General features: G+C 45.6%; 1 protein-coding gene across 3 annotated transcripts in view; it reads right to left on the bottom strand.

Moving 5' to 3' along the window:
- Positions 1-20,173, bottom strand: part of JAM3 (junctional adhesion molecule 3) — a 94,197-nt gene that overhangs the window by 18,919 nt on the left and 55,105 nt on the right. The window contains exon 2 of one of the 3 annotated variants that reach the window (XM_030221961.1): positions 5,626-5,691. The exons of 1 other annotated variant lie outside the window; for it this stretch is intronic. In XM_030221961.1, the coding sequence (XP_030077821.1) occupies positions 5,626-5,691 (66 nt within the window). Of the gene's footprint in view, positions 1-5,621; positions 5,692-20,173 lie in introns of those variants that run through there. One more of the 3 variants, XM_030221963.1, reaches the window with a different exon arrangement.

Genomic DNA, 20,173 nt, shown 5'->3' with positions numbered 1-20,173 from the left:
GCTCGCGGTGTCCAGGAAAAACGAATCGAAGAACCTTGGAAAGGAAAGACCAACGGCTGAGTAGATACCATTGCAAAGGCCGCATGCGGCTCCGGGCCCAAGGAACGACCCCTAAACCTAGTCCAACGCTGTTGGAGCCTTCAGCCGAATGAGGGAAGAAACCTGGCACAGCTTCGTCCGTCGCTTTCCGGAAGAAAAACTCCACCCTGACGGGTATCAGTTGTACTACCAGGTACACCAGAGACAGATGGTGTAGCAGCATATGTCTGTAGTACCATTTCATGCTACAAAAAGCAAGCTACAGTGGGTCGAGAAGCCGCACACCTAGAGCTCAGTGCTTACTCTCAGCTGATTGCAACCACTATTAAGCTATCTCTACACTGAAGTAGCTTCTGGGCCACTCCTCATAAAATTTAGGTACCCCATAAGAAGCAATTAGAGGTACGGGAACGCTGCAGTACCAGGCAGCTGAGGCTAATATGTAAAAGTGTGGCCAGTATCAGTGTGCTGAGAGAGAGAGAAGAGCAAAATTTAAAACTGAAGAGTTCTGAAAACTGTTCCAGTCATGTAAGAACTACTTGGCCAAGCAACCATAAGAGATAATGAAATAAAATATGCCCCACTGGAAATCTAGCTGAGCCCAAAGTATCTAATAGGATGGAAAAACCAGCTTTGAACCTATAACCTTCAGGCTGAAAGGCCAGCAGCCCTCCTCAATAAAACTAGATTGATGTAAACAGTACCCACAGAGCAAATGCCACCAGGGGAGCCCAGAGGGTGCAGGGTTACCAAGGAAACCGAGATAAACCTGAGAGGCCTGCACTAGCCTCAAAATGTAACATTTCTCACAGAAACATCTAGTCAACAGCCTTACGCCTGACTACTAAAACACTGTACGGCCATGTCTGAGAAAGGAGAAGAGTGGAAGAATGAAAACCTAGGTTAGGATCCCTAATCCTAATCCCTTCCTCCCTTCCATTAAAGATGTACACACCCCCTGAACCTCCTCAAGGAGGGTCCAGAAATAGTCTTACTGTAACTCACCTCGTGAAGCACAGGCATCTCTACCAGGAGACTTTCAGATAGGCAGTACTTTTCAAGCAGCAGCATAAGGCTCTCACTGTCACAGCACAGCTGCAGGGGACTAAAGGGTCACCTACCTTGCCCCTGGAAAGCTGAGGAAGACTCAAAGCTGTGGAAAACCAATATGCAGAAACTGGTGTGCTCCACACTAGGTTCCCAATCACATTCCTGAAAGATCTACATATAAAACTGCCTGAATTGCAAGCACATCAGAACCCACGGGAGCACTGGGGCCTCAGCAGTGCCATGTGGAGTGGCAATAAAGATGGAGCTACACTAGATTGCAAGCTCTTGAGCAGGGACTGTCTCTTTATGACACATTGAGCCTGCAAATAGGTGGGAAAATGTGGGATACAAATGCAATAAATAAATAAAATAAATAAATGTCAGGTGTTCAGCGCTGCAAGTGTTTGGTAGCGCATACAAATGCTAATAATCAAGCGAGCACATACACCCAAGAACAGAATAGCCTCATGAACCTAACAGGCTTCCGCCGGCATCCTAGTGCCCGACCAAATGGAAGAGCAAACCGCAGAGGATATAAAATTAGCACTTACAATGCCTGTATAAAGAACAGAATCAGTTCTTCCCTTTAAAGAGCCTGGTCGCGGTGAGGTCAACTCCCTCACCCGTGGGCAACTCCCTCTGTTCAAGGTACCCTGAAAAGGATTCCCATGACCCTGGGACACCCTCCGAATCCATATGTCGTCCCAGGGTTATTATGGAGGGCTAAGTGACTTGCTCACGGACAGAAGGAGCAGCAGAGGGAAACTAACCCAGACAGCCAGGTTCAAAGCCTGCTGTACTAACCATCATGCTACTCCTCCACTCTACCAGCCCCTTAAACCCAACCGAGCTGTCTTAGGCGGTTTCTGTACGAACTCAGAGCCCGAGGCAGCAAAACCTCGAAAATGGCCGCCTCCAGCCCCTCTCCCTCACAGCGCAATAAAAACGCTTTGAGCAAACTCCGGGGGAAATGCCCCCATAATAGCCTTTTCTGGGAGAGAAATCAAGGCTTCTATGTCGGAGGGAGCCCCAGCAGATCCCGCCGCCGCATCCTGAGACCGCAGCGCTAGCGAGAAAATGGCGCTGGCGGATCAACCGTTCCAGTCACAGACTTTCCCGCCAAGCGAGAAACGATCCCTTTTGGAGCCGTGGTGCCCAACACGCGATCCCCTGATCCGCACTATGACTCATTACCGTTGCGGAACAAAACTCACAGGGAAGCGACGTGCCACTGTGCCCCGCAGCGCAAGCCGTGCTTAACGGACTCCATCGGAACAGACATAGCCCCAAAAGCCTTACCTTCTCTGCAGTCCCAGCCCTGCTCACATTCCAATTAAGCTGAACGGAGAATTGTTCCAAGCGCCAAGCAAGCCAAAATGAGGCTGGACTAGAGAATCGTTCCGTCTGTTTTTTTTTTTTTGTTTGTTTTTTTTTTAAGAGACAGGAGAGGAATACAGCCAAAAACCTCAACAGAATTTAAGTAGGCTGACAGGGGGAGAAGGGTAGGGACCTGGCACCACCAGGTGTATCACAGAATGTGCTCCAGCACCTCAACCCCAGAGAAAGCTCAACACACCCGAGGGAACGGGATAGGAGCCTCAGGCCACAGAGCTGCACTTTATGCTCCCTTCTACCTGCTAGATAGAGAATACTGAAGTGAGGCTGGCTGCACATGCTCTATTGTAGCAAACTTCTGAGTTCTCTCTATCTAACCTGCTAGAGCAGGGGCATAACCCACAAGTCTCTGGATTGATCTGGGGACGCTATGGAATGCTTATTTTGTCTTAAGTTTCTTTATAATCATCTTTATGTGATATTCTCCCTGAACTCTACCCCCCCCCCCCAGTTCATCCTTTTCTGTATTTTTGAAATGCCCCATCTTTGCTTATTGTCATTAATGCATGTACTTACACACTCCGCTCAAATTCCACCCCTGTGCATACTCACTGGCAAAGTAGATGCCATCATGTCATGGTGTACACTTTGCAACCAGTTGATAAGGTGACACTTCCATGTGTTATGCTGCCACATCTGCACATAAATGATTAAGACACCCCAAACTGGGCATATATTTTACAAGTTAAAGTTTGTACCCCCTTACAGACCCATTGACCCTGACATGACTTGCAAAGCTGCGACTTGCTTGGGCATAAGGGAAAGAGAGACAATCCACTAGCCAACTGGATAGAATATGCATGGAAAAAAAGTCCCAGACTTATAGTGGCCTTTCTTTGGGATCTTGCAAGGTACTTATAACCTGGATTGGCCACTGTTGGAAACAGGATGCTGGGCTTGATGGACCTTTGGTCTGTCCCAGTATGGCAATACTTATGTACTTCTAAGGGATTTAGTCCTCCTCAAGTAAAAGGCTAAGGCTACAGGCCAAATTGTGTAAGACAAGTTCACTATTGTCAGTATAGATTAAGGAAAAATGATGGTAGGTTGACTTAAGGTGGAAACTCAACACTACCTCAGAAATCAACCTACTGTTGAAAATCTTTGAATGGGATGGATCAGCCACTAAGGCCTGGAATACACTAATTCTGCATGATGAAGAGATTACTACTGAAAATCAGTGTTGCATTGTCTATATTCTGCACTGTACAGGAGGAAATGTGAGGGGGGGATGCTTTATGTGATTAGTTGTGTAATGGAAATTTTAAATTTTAAAATCGTGATTCAAATTTTTAATCGTGACAAATAGTGCTATTAACATTTTTAATCAATGTGCAGCCCTAACAAAATCATAGCTGTTTGAGGCATGTGCGGATGGGATCAGACAGAGCTCGCGGGGAAGGGGACAGACTTTGTCCCTGCGTCATTCTCTACCACTCATGTCTTAGCTCAGTTTCTCTGCTACAATATTGTCCTCCACTGCCTGACACATGGATCAGAGTGTCATCCCAACTGCACATTATGACATTTCCACAACATAATAGGCTGATGTGGTAACATGGCCACTTGATTGTCCATCTGGACTAGAATAATTTTGTTGGCTAACTGATCTCTGAAAGCCTTTAAATCATTCTGTAGAACTCTTAGTTCCACGAATATGATCTGATGAAGGTTTTACTGAGTAGATCAAGTACCCTGTATGAAGTTCATCTATATGGGCTCCAATGTTCCCCATAAGAACCGAGTTGATGTGAGCAAACATTTTCAGTTACATTATGATGTTAATGCTACTTAATATAAACATAGGCATGCACCCATGCACATGTGCGAGCACACACACACACTTGCAGAGAGGTTGGAAAGAATTCCATGAGCATGCTATTTGTTTATAGCTAATGAGATGATTTGCATAATTTTGTATTGCAGCCAATACTGTCAAGCCCTAATGCATCCCAGATATAAAAACAATACAAATAAATAAAATGAGCGATCAGGAGAGGATATATATTAAAAAAAATTTGTTACCACCATTGTAGGATCAAAAAAGAAATACAATACAGAGGAACAAAAAGGAGGGGGGAAAACCCTTGGAGTATGAGCAACAAAGCGAGGAAGTGCATCAACATGTCAGGTTAGGAGTAAAAAACAAAAAAAAAAACTGCAGTGGTGACTCCATTCTCCTTTGTTGCAGTTTCGCTTTGAGAAAGGAAGAATTTAGACAAATGAATTGAAATGGTTGAAACTCTGAATCTTACTTTTAATTAACCTGTTGATGTCCATTTCTTCATGTATTTTAGATCTGGCTTTATGGCGGCAGATCCTGTCCTAAAATACTATCAGAATTTAAGATATCTTGACCTGGACATCTCAATTCTGATTTGTATATCCTTTCTAAAATGCCAGTCCACATCAAATGAGTGATACAAATCTTTTAACATACATTAAACATTTTTATTAAATGTGTGCAATGAACTGGAAAATTGGCCAAATGAAAACAAATCAAAATTTTTCCCTTTGCACATCCCTACTTATCATCTACCTTAAATTTTCCACAATTTATGAAAGATTTATTTTCATTTCTCAAGCTTATCATTTTGCAATAAGTGTGTCTAAAGTTCAAAGTATTAAATCAATTGTAAAATTTTTGCCAACATGACTGATGATACGCAAAATGAACCACTGATGTAGCTTTTATAATCATCAATAGAGTTTTTTTTTAATCAAGTCTAATGCTTTTTAGGTGTATCATTAGTATTATGCTAACATTGTATTATATCTCTGGTATTTGAATTTCAGTTCTGTTAAATGTGTATATTTTTGATACTGTTTCACGGTAGTTCTATTATTAGGATTCAATTTACTGTTTTCAAGTTTACCTCATTTATTGTATTTATGTTTATTCTTGGTTATTTTACTATTGTTATGCTGTTAACAAAATTGTAAGTCTTATATTCAACTGTACCTGCTGTACACCACCTTGGGTGAATCTCTTCATAAAGGTGGTTAATAAATCCCAGTAAATAAATAAATAAATAAGTAGTTTTAACAATGGAAGTCAAAACAGTAGAGTTAACCATATCTCCTTTAAGAAAAAAACTGGATTGTCAATGGACACAGGGCTAATCTACAGCACTTACTTACTGTGGTACTCCAGGACAACAGGATTTTGATTACTGGATCCCAACTTCAAAGCCAGAATTTTATAAACTGTAAAGTTAAAATAAGAAGCTATGCTGTGATCAAGTCCAAATAGCTGAAGTCCACAACTTTAAAACAGAAGGGAAAATTAGGTTCTTACCTTGGTAATTTTCTTTCCTTTAGTCATAGCAGATGAAGCCATTACGTATGGGTTATGTCCATCAACCAGCAGGGGAGATAGAGAGCACTCAAACTTTCACAGTGCCCTCTTGGCCAGCTAGCTCCACTGCCTCTTCAGTATTTGAAGCTTCCAAAGCAGTATGGCAAACCGCAATGGGAATCACAAGAGCTTTCCTCACAGCGAACGATGGCCCATCACAAGGGCATGAACTCATAAAGGAGGGAATGCACATCCTCCTGGAGGGAATAAACTCATCCTCCTTATTGTATAAGTGAAGGGGAACACACGCACCTCCTGGAGGGAATCACACATCCTCCCAACACACTGGAGGGAATGAACTCATCCTCCTATTTATAGAACTGGAGGGGAACACACGCCGCCTCCTGGAGAGAATCAACACATCCTCCAAAAAAAACATGCTGGAGGGAATGAACACATCCTCCTAAATTTAAACTGAACATGAATCCTGAAGATTGTTTTCCAACTTTCTCCCAAGGAAGGAACTTCAGGAAATTAGAACAGAACCTGAAAAACAGATTCACAGCATACAGTCAATCATACAGGGAGGGCTCATGGCTTCATCTGCTATGACTAAAGGAAAGAAAATTACCAAGGTAAGAACCTAATTTTCCCTTCCTTGTCATCAAGCAGATGAAGCCATTACGTATGGGATGTAACAAAGCAATCCCTAGATAGGGTGGGAACAAGCCACACCACGCGCTAGCACTTGTGCACCAAAACGCGCATCCCAGCCTGTAATGTCGGGCAAAGGAGAGCTTAGAAGCCCATGTTGCTGCACTGCATATCTCTTGAAGAGAGAGTGCTCCAGTTTCAGCCCAAGAGGAAGAAATCGCTCTAGTAGAATGTGCCTTAAAGGCTACAGGCGGAACCCTGCCGGCCAGCAGATAAGCTGAAAAGATAGTTTCTTTGAGCCAGCGGGCAATAGTGGCTTTAGACGCTGGAGACCCTCTGCGAGAACCGGATAGCAAAACAAACAGATGATCAGAAGTCCTGAAAGAGTTAGTAACTCGCAGATACTGCAGCAGAGTCCTGCGCACATCCAAAAGGTGCAGCTGCCCAAAAGATTCTGGAAACTGTTCCTCTGAAAAGGAGGGCAAGAAAATAGGCTGGTTTAAGTGAAAGGCTGAAACCACCTTAGGCATAAAGGAAGGCACGGTCCGAACCGTGACTCTGGACTCTGAAAATTGCAGAAATGGGTCTCTACAGGACAGCGCCTGGAGCTCTGACACCCGTCTCGCCGAGGTAATGGCCACCAGAAAAACGGCCTTCAGTGTCAAGTCTTTCTCCGATGCTCGCCGAAGCGGCTCAAAAGGAGATGCCTGCAGGGTTTTCAAAACTAGCCCCAGGTTCCAAGCTGGACAGGGTGCTCGCACTGGAGGTCGGAGCCGAAGCACCCCTCTAAGAAACCGTGCCACATCTGGGTGAGCAGCCAAAGACACGCCTTCCACCTTACCACGAAGGGAGGCCAACGCTGCCACCTGCACCCGCAGGGAATTATAGGCCAAGCCTTTTTGTACACCTTCCTGCAAAAAGTCCAGAATCGGCGAGACAGGATCCCGCATTGGAACAATGGCTCTGGAAGCACACCAAGACTCAAACAGGCACCAAATCCTGGCATAAGCCACGGAAGTGGACCGCTTGCGGGCTTGCAGGAGAGTGGAAATAACTTTATTGGAATAACCTTTATCCCTCAATTGCGCCCTCTCAATAGCCATGCCGTAAGACCAAAGCGGCCGGCGTCCTCCATGGCTACCGGTCCCTGAGTCAAGAGGTTCGGTACCAGAAGTAACGGCAGAGGAGCCTCCAGGAGCATCTGTCGGAGGTCTGCATACCAAGGTCTCCTTGGCCAATCCGGGGCGATGAGGACCACTTCTCCTGGGTGCAGCCGAATCCGCAAGAGCAGGCGCCCTATCAAGGGCCATGGGGGAAACACATAAAGGTTGAGCCAAGGCATCCAACCTCGCCGAGCGAGGATCTCTCCGTCTGCTGAAGAAGCACGGGACTTTGGTATTGGCATTTGTCGCCATTAGATCCATCACGGGCTTGCCCCATTTGGCACAGATCTGCAGGAATACTTCGTCTGCCAGATTCCATTCTGCTGGATTGATCTGATGCCTGCTCAGATAATCGGCCTGCACATTGCTCTGACCTGCAATATGAGCTGCCGACAGACACTGAAGATGCAGCTCGGCCCAGTGGCAAATCAGTTCGGCCTGCGCGGCTAGTGCTCTGCACCTTGTTCCGCCTTGTCGATTTATATAGGCCACCGTTGTCATGTTGTCCGACATCACTCTGACAGCCAATCCTTCCAGGGTCACTTGAAAGGCCAGAAGCGCCTGAAACACCGCTTTCAACTCTAGGCGGTTGATGGACCACTCCGACTCCTCGGGTGTCCATAGACCCTGGGCATGCTTCCCCTTGCAGTGTGCGCCCCAGCCCTTCAGGCTGGCATCTGTTACCACTAGGCACCAAACGGGGAGCGTCAGCGGCATTCCTCGCCGCAGCATGCTGTCCGAGAGCCACCACTCCATGCTGAGACGGGCCGCAGGGAGCCAAGTAAGTCTGCATTGGTAATCCTGAGAAATAGGAGACCATCTCCGGAGTAGGGAATACTGTAGAGGTCTCAGGTGCGCTCTCGCCCAGGGTACCACTTCCATCGTGGCTGTCATCGATCCCAGCAGCTGGACAATGTCCCAAGCTCGCGGGCGGGGCATCCTCAGGAGCAGACGGACCTGATTCTGACGCTTGCACCGCCTTAGCTCGGGTAGGAACACATAGCCCGAGACTGTGTCGAACCTGGCCCCCAAAAACTCTAGAGATTGTGAAGGGGACAGGTGACTTTTGGTCATATTGACGACCCAGCCTAGAGATTGCAGTACTGAGACCACTCTGGCTGTAGCTTGTAAGCTCTCTGTTGCAGAGTCTGCTCTGATGAGCCAGTCATCTAGGTATGGGTGAACCCTGATACCCTCTCGCCTGAGAAAAGCAGCTACTACCACCATTACCTTCGAAAAGGTTCGGGGAGCTGTGGCGAGGCCAAAAGGCAAGGCCCTGAACTGGAAATGTTTTCCCAACATCGCAAACCTCAGAAACTTCTGCTGCGGGGGCCAAATCGGTATGTGCAAGTAAGCTTCTTTCAGGTCTAGAGACGTGAGAAACTCTCCTGGCTGAACCGCCGCAATGACGGAGTGCAGGGATTCCATGTGGAAATGCCGCACTCTCAGGGACTTGTTCACTTCTTTTAAGTCCAGAATAGGGCGAAAGGACCCACCTTTTCGAGGCACCACAAAGTAGATGGAGTATCGGCCGCAGCCTTGCTCGGCGGGAGGCACCGGGGTCACTGCCCCTAACTGAATCAGACCTTGTAAAGTCTCCTCCACCGCCGCCCGTTTGACGGCAGAACCGCATCGGGACTCCACAAACACGTCTCTTACTGGGGCGTTGAATTCTATTCTGTATCCATCTCTGATCAGGTCCAGAACCCACTGATCTGAGGAAATCTTGGCCCACTCCTCGACAAAGAGGGAAAGCCGTCCTCCGATGACAGGCATCGAGGAGAGGGCCGGCGCACCATCATTGAGAGGGTCGCCCCTGAACTCCTGGTCTTGAGCCACCGGCTGCGGAACGCTTGTCCGAGCGAAAGGAGTTCCTCTGCTGACCACGGGCACGTGAAGTGAAACCAGCAGAACGCCCCGGGCGGTACCTTCTAGCTTCACGGAAGCGAGGTATGTACGAGGAGTGGACCGCCTGGCCCTTAGAGGAAGGCCTCTGCCTATCTTCGGGCAAGCGCTGGGGTTTTGGATCACCCAGGCCTTTCACAATTTTCTCTAACTCCTCACCAAATAGGAGAAGTCCTTGAAAAGGCAACTTCACCAACCTTTGCTTAGAGGCCATGTCCGCTGCCCAGTGTCGTAGCCACAGACGACGGCGAGCCGCCACTGCTACTGCCATTTGTTTAGCCGAAGCTCTGACAAGGTCATAAAGGGCATCAGCCAGAAAGGACAAGGCCACCTCCATCCGCGGAGCCACATCCAAGAAGGGCTCCGCTCCATCTCCGGGCTGAGCCACTGCCTGTTGCAGCCAAGCTAGGCAGGCTCTCACAGCATAACAGCTGCATGCAGACGCCCGAACAGTGAGACCTGCAATTTCAAAGGACTGTTTCAACGCTGTTTCCAGCCTACGGTCTTGAACATCCTTCAGGGCAACACCTCCTTCAACAGGGAGGGTAGTTCTCTTTGTCACCGCAGTGACTAGGGCATCCACTGTAGGCATTTGAAAATGAGCCATATGTCCCTCACGCAGAGGGTATAACTGCCCCATAGCCCTGGAAACTCTCAAAGGTCCCTCGGGGTCAGCCCACTGAGCCGAAACAAGCTCTAGGATGGAGTCATGCAAAGGGAAGGCCCGAGCAGCTTTCTTGGTACTAGCCATCCTGGGATTACCCGAGGAGGCCATGCCACTGTCAGGATCTTCAATCGAGAGGGCCTGCAGGGTATCTGAAATAAGCGCTGGCAACTCATCACGGTGGAAAATCCTCACCGCGGAGGGATCATCCAGATCCTGTGGTAAATCCGAACCTGACTCTGGTTCCTCAGACCAAGAACGTCTGTCAGAGTTCTCCGAAACCTCATACCCCGACCACGGGGGGGAAAAAGGTGCACCACAATCTGAAGGAGAATTAACCCTTCTGCGCTTATCTTTAGGCCAAGCATCCGGGAAAAAAGCCTCACTGGGCAGTCCCAGGCCAGAATCCATCGGGGGGCAATCAGAGGAGCCTCAGGCGACCCTTGAGGGAGGGCTCTTTTCATCATGTATGCTTTATGCAGCAAAAGCACAAAATCCGGGGAGAAAATCTCACCCTGGGCACCCAAATCCTGTCCGGTGCTAGCCACTCCTGAAATAACCTCATCTCGAGGTGCCCCACCCGGCTCAGGTCTCTCCATGTCCACGGAGGCCGCGCCATGCGGTGTAAGCAAAATGGCGCCCGCTGCCAGCTCAGAGCGGGAAGAAACATCGCTCGCCATGCTCGGGCCGGCTCCTACGCCAATACAGCACGATTTACAGAGCCCTGCTGCTGATTTGCCCTTGCCACAAGTGGAACAGCGCTTTACATTGTCCGCAGCCATCGCCGAAAAACGGCGGTAAAATCCAAAATGGCGGTTCGCGCCAAAATCGCCCCGATCGTGGGCCCACCCCGGAGGAGTTGGAAAACACTCTTACCTCAAAGGATCTAGTGTACAACTACGATCCTGCTGAAAATCAGGTCAAAAACCTCTGTTCCAGCGTCTCTGCGTTTAAAAACACGACGCGACTTTTTTTTTTTTTTAAGCTGTGAGGAAAGCAGAGGTATTGAAGACTCCGGAGGCTCAGATGAGTGGGAAAGGCAGGGAAAGGGTGAACCTATATGCCTGCATCCACTGTTGGTGGGTAAGGACAGGGAAAGCAAGGCAATATGTCCACATCCACAGAGGTATGGGTAAGGCAGGGAAAGGGCTAACCTATGTGCCTTTAAAGTGAAGCTGCTATAGCCTCCAACACCCCGGTTAACAACTGACAAGCCAGGAACCACCTCCCGGCAGATTTTTCTGGAGCTCGAACAAGCTGCAGCCACCCTGCTAAGGGAGATAGAGAATACTGAAGAGGCAGTGGAGCTAGCTGGCCAACAGGGCACTGTGAAAGTTTGAGTGCTCTCTATCTCCCCTGCTGGTTGATGGACATAACCCATACGTAATGGCTTCATCTGCTTGATGACAAGGAAGTTTCCCTTTCAGACATATAAATGGATGCAAGTTTTTATTATCTTATTATGCCAACTTAATTATCTGTTTTATTCTCCCCTTCAAAAAGAGATAAAACAAAGCTTGATTTAACTCTATCATGAAAACAAAATAAAAGGACTTCCTGGTCTGCCATTCTCAGCATACCTACCTTTATCAGAACTCTCTGAAGTATCACCTTGCCACATGCATACATTCTGAGTACACCATACATCATTATATACCAACTTATTTCCAAAAAAGGGATTCAAAACAGTTTACATAATAAAATACAATACCTCCAAAGCAATTTACAATAGAAAATTCAAAAACAAACACATATCACAGTCCCTAAAACAAACAAGTGTAATTCCTGTGCTCATTAGAGAGGTCAGATAAAATTAGTAAACCAGGTTATTGGATCTCTTATAGTTCAAAGCTATTTCAAATCCCAAGCTGCTGGTGTTAGCAATCATTTGCATATGCTTGTATTATTTTATTTACTTAATTCAACTTCTAAGATGCAATATATAGACAAGTTCATGTGTGTAATAAAAGAATTTTAAATCAAATCAAACAAAAAGATAAAGTGACAATCACAGCACTGTGTCACTTATGTGTGTCAGCATTTGAAAAAAAGGTTTATTTTGGAAACATTTCATCGACAATATTTTTATGTTTTCATGTTGTGGTGGGGGAACAGTGTCAGGTTGAATAAGTGTGATCTAAACCTGAAGTTTACATATCATAGTAACATAGTTGTTGACGGCAGAAAAAGTCCTGCATGGTCCATCCAGTCTGCCCAACAAGATAAATTCATATGTGTATACCTTACCTTGATTTGTACCCGTCTTTTTCAGGGCACAGACCGTAAAAGTCTGCCCAGCAGGATTCCCTGCCTCCCAACCACCAGTCCCGCCTCCCATCACCAGCTCTGGCACAGACCATATAAGTCTGCCCTCCACTATCCTCGCCTCCCAACCACCAACCCCTCTTCCCCCCACCTGCTCCGCCACCCAATTTCGGCTAAGCTTCTGAGGATCCATTCCTTCTGCACAGGATTCCTTTATGTATATCCCACATATGTTATATCAATATCACACTACAGAGATTGTTTTTTTTTAATCTCAAGGTATCTAGATGTCCCACAGGTTTTTCTTACACAATATTTCGCAAATCAACAGATAGAGAGTATTCCTGTGGGCCAATTTTAAGACTAAAACCAGTGGGTGAATTCAAAAACAAGTGAAAGATATGTTCCATCGGTTCATACAGCGTGAGTACCATGTCCCAGGAGAGCATACAAAAGAACATGTTGGGCTGCCTGTGAGCATTTGTTTTTACCAACTACTACAGAACCCACAGTTGGGTTACTTGTGTTCTCCCCTAGTCACCAGGAGCTAGTACAGTACGTTCATTAATTTTGAAATACTGGAACGTCTTGGGGGTGCATACCAATCTTCAACATTTAGGAGAGGCAGGAATATTTGAGATATTTTGGTCCCCTCATACTTATCTGAATATTTAAGTATATTGACTCCAGCAACTGCTGCAGGTCATTTTTCATGTACTCTGTGTAGTGTATGCATTAATGCATATTGTGACAGCAACGTGTTATTGAATGGTCACCAAATTCATCTGAAGGTTTTAACTAATTGCAATTCACAAATGGTGGTTTATGCAGTATAGTGTATAGTGTACATGCTCTTTATTTTATGTAGGCAAAACCATGCGGCCTCTTAAAGCATGGATGTTGGAACATAAGAGCAGATAAAAATGTCAAGATACAGAGGCACCCCTAGTGGAACACTGCATTAGTAGGGGACACACATTTGACCAGCTATGATTTGTGGTTCTCAAATAATCGGTTCCACCTGTTGGGGGGCGGCAATTTAAATGGGTTACTATGTAATAAAGAACGTCGGTAGATATACATAAAAATTTTTATTATTATTATATTTTTTTTTTTTTACAAACGGTGATACCTCAGGGACTGAATCGCATTGGAGATGTGAAGTTTTTACATGTTTTTGGTCAGGGTAGTTGGGTTAGCAATAGCAGGGTTTTCTTTTTATTGACACAACAAGCACTTATTCATGAGTTAGTTATTTTAAGTTAGAGTGTGGTATTGCCAATATTCTGGGGTCATGTAATTGACAGAACTAATTAATCTACCAATAAGAAACCTAATGGAAACAAGATCATACCTAACCCTCCACTACCCCAAATGCAATGACCTGAAATACAAATCTTCATACTCCTCTAGCTTCTCTTTCATAGGCAACCAACTCTGGAATGCACTACCAAAAGACCTGAAACTCACAAACTACCACCTCAACTTCTGGAAAAACCTAAAAACACACCTTTTCAGGAAGTTCCTCCCCTCTTCAAATTCATAACTTCTTAACCACTAAAAATACCCAAAACAACCTTGGACATGGAAAACGATGCATATCTCACTCCTGCAAATACTACTTCTTCTTCCAACATGCTTTGTAAACGCAATCTACGCTACTACTGATCACTGGTATTGATTCACACCAACTGACATTCTGTAATCCATATCTATTGTAATATGTAAGCCACATTGAACCTACCAAAGGGTGGGAAAATGTGTGATACAAATGCAATAAATTAATTAAGTAGGTGGGTGTTTCATAGTTGGCGTCTTTAAAGTTGGCACTATTTTTATATCTCCACACACAGCTTAACACAGCCAATGCTGGGTTTTTAAGGTATTTAAAGTTTCAAGTTTATTTTCATTTTGTTCATATGGATTCGATGGCAGGATGGAAAGCTTATGGTTTTTAATAATAATTATGCTATTTATCTTCAGATGCTTGTAGCGACTTTTAAAGACCACAGAAGCAGGCCCAAGAAACCAAAACTCCTTAAATCTGCAACAGTGGGTATCGGTTGTCAGAAGATTGATTTCAAATTCTTTTACTACACACATGGACTTTCTATATATTGCATCTTAGAAGTTGAATTAAGTAAATAAAATAATACAACCGTATGCAAGTTATTGATAACGTTAGCGGGCTCGGGATTTGAAATAGCATAGAGTTATAAGAGATCCAATAGCCTGGCTTACTAAGTTTAACTGATGCATTTGCTTTATCATTGAATGTTACATATAAGCCACGATAGTTGGGCTCTCCCTTTACTTTTGCTGAACTTTTTTGAGGAGCGAGTATTATTTTTTCCCTATTTTTGTTTATTAGAAAGGCGACAAACTGCCTCACTATCTAAAAACACAAAAAGGAATCTCACAGATTTAATTTTGAAAGCCACAGACAAAAGGCAGAAGAAAAACAAACAAACAAAAAAGACTAAGTAGTCATTAGTTTATAGTTCAACTTTGATACACCACCAATCAAAATTGATATATCTAAGTGATTTACAATCAAAAAATGAATGGGGAAGAGTGGAGGAGAGACACAGCGAGTGGCCTAGGTTACAGCTAAATAAGAAGCAGAGGGCACAGAATAGCTTAACATGGATAAAATTAAATTAGACTAAGAAACAAAAGGAGTATGTAACCCATGAGAACAGGGATAAGTATGTAATTCAGAGAAGTAGAGTAACCACTATCATGATTTATATAGCACATACTAAACATATGTAGTGCTTTACAGAGACATAAAAGTGAGATTACAATCTAGTCAAGACAGACAAAAAGAACAAAAGAAAACAAACAAGCCTTTGTCCTAAAAACAGCAAGGCCATGACTAAGAAAGTGGTTATAGGAGGGTTTGGGGATATTAACCTATAGAATCCAAAGAAACATCTAAGAAACACAAACATTCATATTTTAAGGAGGGTTTTTATGTTGTTACTACTACAAGAATGTCCTAAAGTAATAATCTTCAACATATGTGTTCAGGTTTCTCACAGGAAATTAACCTTAACTTGAAACATTTATTTTCACAATAGAGTCTATTAGATCCTCAGTTTTATATTTTGTCATTATTTCTACAAAAATATCATAAAATATAACTGCAGAAGGACTGTACAGTTTCCTCTATAACACTGCTGCAGTACTGTGAAGCTGAATTTGGATAGTTTTCACAAAACACTTGTCAAAACCAGTCACACCAAGGAATTCACAAATATTTTGGTAAAGTTTTCATGTTAATATTGCTTGAAGTTCAGCTGCTTGGTTTTTACTACCCTTTAACCTATGATTAGCTGGGGTGTGGCTATGCTTTCTATTTGCCTCTTCCAAGTGATTCTACAATGGCCTTGTTCATTTCAAAGCTTAGATGCCATGCTGAAAAAGGGCTGACCTAATAATGTTTTCAATTGTGAATGTGTGTGTCTCTCCTCTCAGCTGTTTGTCTTCTAGCCATCTTCAGACACATGGCACATTGTGCACTTTGCACGTGTTGGAGAAGAAAGAACAGGGAGAGAATTTGCAGGCTAGCAAAGCTTTAAGCAGCTGTCAGATTCTCAGATCAGAACATGTAGCAGCAGTTCAAGAATTCTAAATGTTGTGCTGAGTTTATTACAGAGAAATTCAAAGTCTACAGTAGAAACAATTTTCATTGTAGAGATATTAAACCAGAAACAAATTCAACACCAGCAACTGATATTTCTTTTCATGCAAGTTACGGCTTGTTCATGGTGACCAATTCCACCTGTTCACAAGGAAGCATTCCATCAAGGAATTGGCCATGCTGTCAGTGGAGAAATGCCACAGAAGCTACTGATATTGCACAGAGTTGGGCATATATATCTCAAAAGGGCCCCCAGGCTCACTTAGTAGTATTTTATTTTCATACGAAATTTGCCTAAATCAGTGTTTCTAAAACCAAGGTGAATGAGTAGGACTAGGAGGTCTGTGGAAAGACTTAAGGAAGATCCAATATTTAAAGACAGTAACGCCTCCCCCCCCCCCCCAAAAAAAAGTGATATCAAATAATGTATATTTATTTTTCTTGAATTTTAGCATTTTAACTCTTGAGAAGTGCCACCTTCGAATCTCCCTTATTTCTTCTTTCTTTCTGTCACCAGAAACACTAGTCATAATGCTTCTTCCCACTCCATGCTCACTCTGAAATTCCTTCCTGCTAGTCACTTGTCACATAAGAGGCAATTCTATAACTACGTACCCTAATTTAGGTGCTACAGTGGGGCACACTTAGTGCCAATTCTAAGATGTCACTTAAGTGTGCCTAGGTCGTGATAGAACACTAGCACAAACCTGCATTGGTACACCAAAATGTATGCATGACCCTTTAAGCCATGTCATTGACAGGTGTAAATGGTTGCCCTTGAGTGCACCAAGTGACACACGTTCTAATAGTATTCTATAAGTTATGCATGTTACTAGCACCAAGCCCACTGTATGTCCACCAATTAGGTACTACTTTATGGAATAGTGCCTAGTGCACTTATGGGTGAAAATGCCAATTAAAGGAGCATTTGATGTGCATACCTACTGCAAAGCTCTAGGCATGAGCTTATAGATTTGCCCCAATAGCTTCTCTCTCTCAAAGTCTACTGCTACCCTACGAGTTCTAATTTCTATATGCTACAAAACACCTGGGATCCCAGTACCAACGCATCATAGCAGCACAGGAAGATGGGAAAATTAAGTTCTTACCTTGGTAATTTTCTTTCCTTTAGTCACAGCAGATGAATCCATTAACTGATGGGTTGTATCCGCCTATCAGCAGGTGGAGATAGAGAACACTGAAAAACCATAGTGCCTCTTGGACGGCTAGCCCCAACTGCCTTCAATATTTGAGATTTCCAAAGCAGAGTGAACCATAAAGGTATAACATAAACTTTCCTCACAGCGAACAAACGCCCCAGAACAGGAACAATAACCATACAAAGGAGGGATGAACTCAACCTCCTGTAGTAGAACATCATGTAGAAATTTTGAGAACTGGTATCCAACTTCTCCCAATGAGATCTATATCTGCATGAAAGATCTGAACAAAAAACAAGTCAGACAGGTAGGTATCATGGATTCATCTGCTGTGACTAAAGGAAAGAAAATTACCAAGATAAGAACCTAATTTTCCCTTCCTTGTCATCAGCAGCAGATGAATCCATTAACTGATGGTATGTACAAAAGCAATCCCTACTTAGGGTGGGAACAGGCCACACTGCGAGCAAGCACTTGCGCTCCAAAAATAGCGTTCTGCTTCGCTGCAACATCCAGCCTATAATGCCGGACAAATTAGAGCTGAGAAGCCCAAGTAGCCGCACTACAGATCTCATGAAGAGAGAGTGCACCCGTTTCAGCCCACGAGGAGGAAAATTGCTCTCATGGAATGCGCCTTAAACGCTTCAGGCGGAGACAACCTGAAAGCAGATACGCAGCAAAAATGACTTCCTTGAGCCAACGGGCTATAGTGGCCTTAGACGCCGGGCCTCCACGCTGAGGACCTGACAACAGGATAAAAAGGCGATCAGAAGTCCTGAAGTCATTTGACATCTGTAGATACTGCAACACAGCCCTGGGGACATCCAGAAGATGTAACTGCCCAAAGGAGTCAGGGAACTCTTCCCTAGAAAAGGAAGGAAGAAAAATGGGCTGGTTCAGGTGAAACGCTGAAACCACCTTAGGCAGGAAGGAAGGCACTATACGTACCGTTACTCCGGACTCCGAGAACTGCAGAAAAGGGTCCCGACAGGACAGCGCCTGCAGCTCAGACACGCGTCTAGCCGATGTAATGGCTACCAAAAAGACTGTCTTGAGAGTCACATCCTTCTCCGAAGCTCGCTTATGCGGCTCGAAGGGCAAACACTGAAGAGCCTTCAACACCAGCCCCAGGTTCCAGGCCGGACAGGGCAACCGGACGGGAGGACGGAGCCTATGCACCCCTCTGAGAAATCGGGCAAAGTCTGGATGAGCAGCAAGGGACAAGCCAGCGACTTTCCCTCAATAGCATGATAATGCTGCCACTTGCACCCGCAGGGAATTGTAAACCAGGCCTTTTTGTAAGCCCTCCTGCAAAAAGTCCAGCACTGTCGAGACTGTAGCCCGCGTGAGTGTGATCGCCTTTGAAACACCCCACGCCTCAAATTTACGCCAGATCCGCGCATAAGCTGCGGAGGTGGACCGCTTGTGGGCCTGCAAGAGCGTGGAGATGACCTTGTTAAAGTAGCCCTTGTCTCTCAATTGCGCCCTCTCAATAGCCAGGCCGTAAGACCAAATCGGCAGGGATCCTCCATAGACAACAGGTTCGGCACCAGGGGCAAATGCACCGGAGCGTCCACCAATATCCGGCGGAGATCCGCATACCATGGACGCCTTGGTCAATCTGGAGCGATGAGAATCACCAGACCTCGGTGCTGTCGAATCCGTAGTAGGACTCGCCCTATCAAGGGCCAAGGAGGGAACACATACAGGAGATCCGAGGGCCAGGGTTGAGCCAGAGCATCCAACCCCGCAGAGTGAGGATCTCTCCTGCTGAAAAAGCGAGGTACTTGAAAAAGCGAGGTACTTTGGCGTTTGCACTTGACGCCATTAGATCCATTCCGGGAGTCCCCCATTTGGCACAAACCTGAAGAAAAACTTCTTCTGCCAGTTCCCATTCTGCTGGGTCGATTTGATGCCTGCTGAGAAAATCGGTTTGCACGTTGCTCTGACCTGCTATGTGAGCTGCCGACAGAAGCTGCAGGTGTAGCTCGGCCCAGTGGCAAATCTGAGCGGCCTCCGCGGCCAGGGCCCTGCACTGAGTGCCTCCCTAATGATTTATGTATGCCACCTCTGTCGTGTTGTCTGACAGAACCCGGACAGCAAGCCCCTTCAGAGTCTTTTGAAAGGCCATAAGAGCCTGGAATATCACTCTCAGTTCCAAGCAATTGATGGATCACCCTGCTTCCAAAGGTGTCCACAGACTCTGAGCATAGCTTCCCTGGCAATGTGCTCCCCAGCCCAAAAGGCTGGTATCCGTTATCACCAGGCACTAAGAAAGAAGCGCAAGAGGCCTTCCCTGGCGCAGCATTCTGTCAGAGAGCCACCTCTCCAAACTGAGCGGGGCAGCAGGGAGCAACATTAGTCTGCGTTGATATTCCTGGGACATCGGAGACCACTGTTGAAGCAGGGCAATCTGCAGATGCCTCATATGCGCTCTCGCCCAAGGCACCACCTCCAAGGTGACTGTCATCTACCCCAGCAGCTGGACAAAGTCCCAAGCTCGCAGGGGAGGCATCCGCAGGAGCAGATGGACCTGATTCTGAAGCTTGCACCGCCTTTGGTCAGGGAGAAAGGCAAACCCCTATGCCGTGTCGAACTGGACCCCCAAATACTCAAGAGACTGAGAGGGGGTCAGGTGACTTTTGGGTATATTGACCACTCAGCCTAGCGCCTGCAGGACTGCCACCACTCTGACTGTGGCAAGATGACTCTCGGTTGCTGAATCCGCTCTGATGAGCCAGTCGTCGAGATAAAGGTGAACTCTGATACCCTCTCGCCTGAGGCAGGCAGCTACGACCACCATTACCTTGGAGAAGGTATGGGGAGCTGTGGCTAGACCGAAAGGCAAGGCCCGAAACTGGAAATGTTTTCCCAACACCGCAAATCAGAGGAACCGCTGGTGTGGAGGCCAGATAGGAATGTGCAAATATGCTT

Source organism: Microcaecilia unicolor, chromosome 12 (genome assembly GCF_901765095.1).
Source record: "Microcaecilia unicolor chromosome 12, aMicUni1.1, whole genome shotgun sequence".
Classification (NCBI taxonomy): Eukaryota; Metazoa; Chordata; class Amphibia; order Gymnophiona; family Siphonopidae; genus Microcaecilia; species Microcaecilia unicolor.
This window is presented reverse-complemented; position numbering and strand designations above follow the sequence as displayed.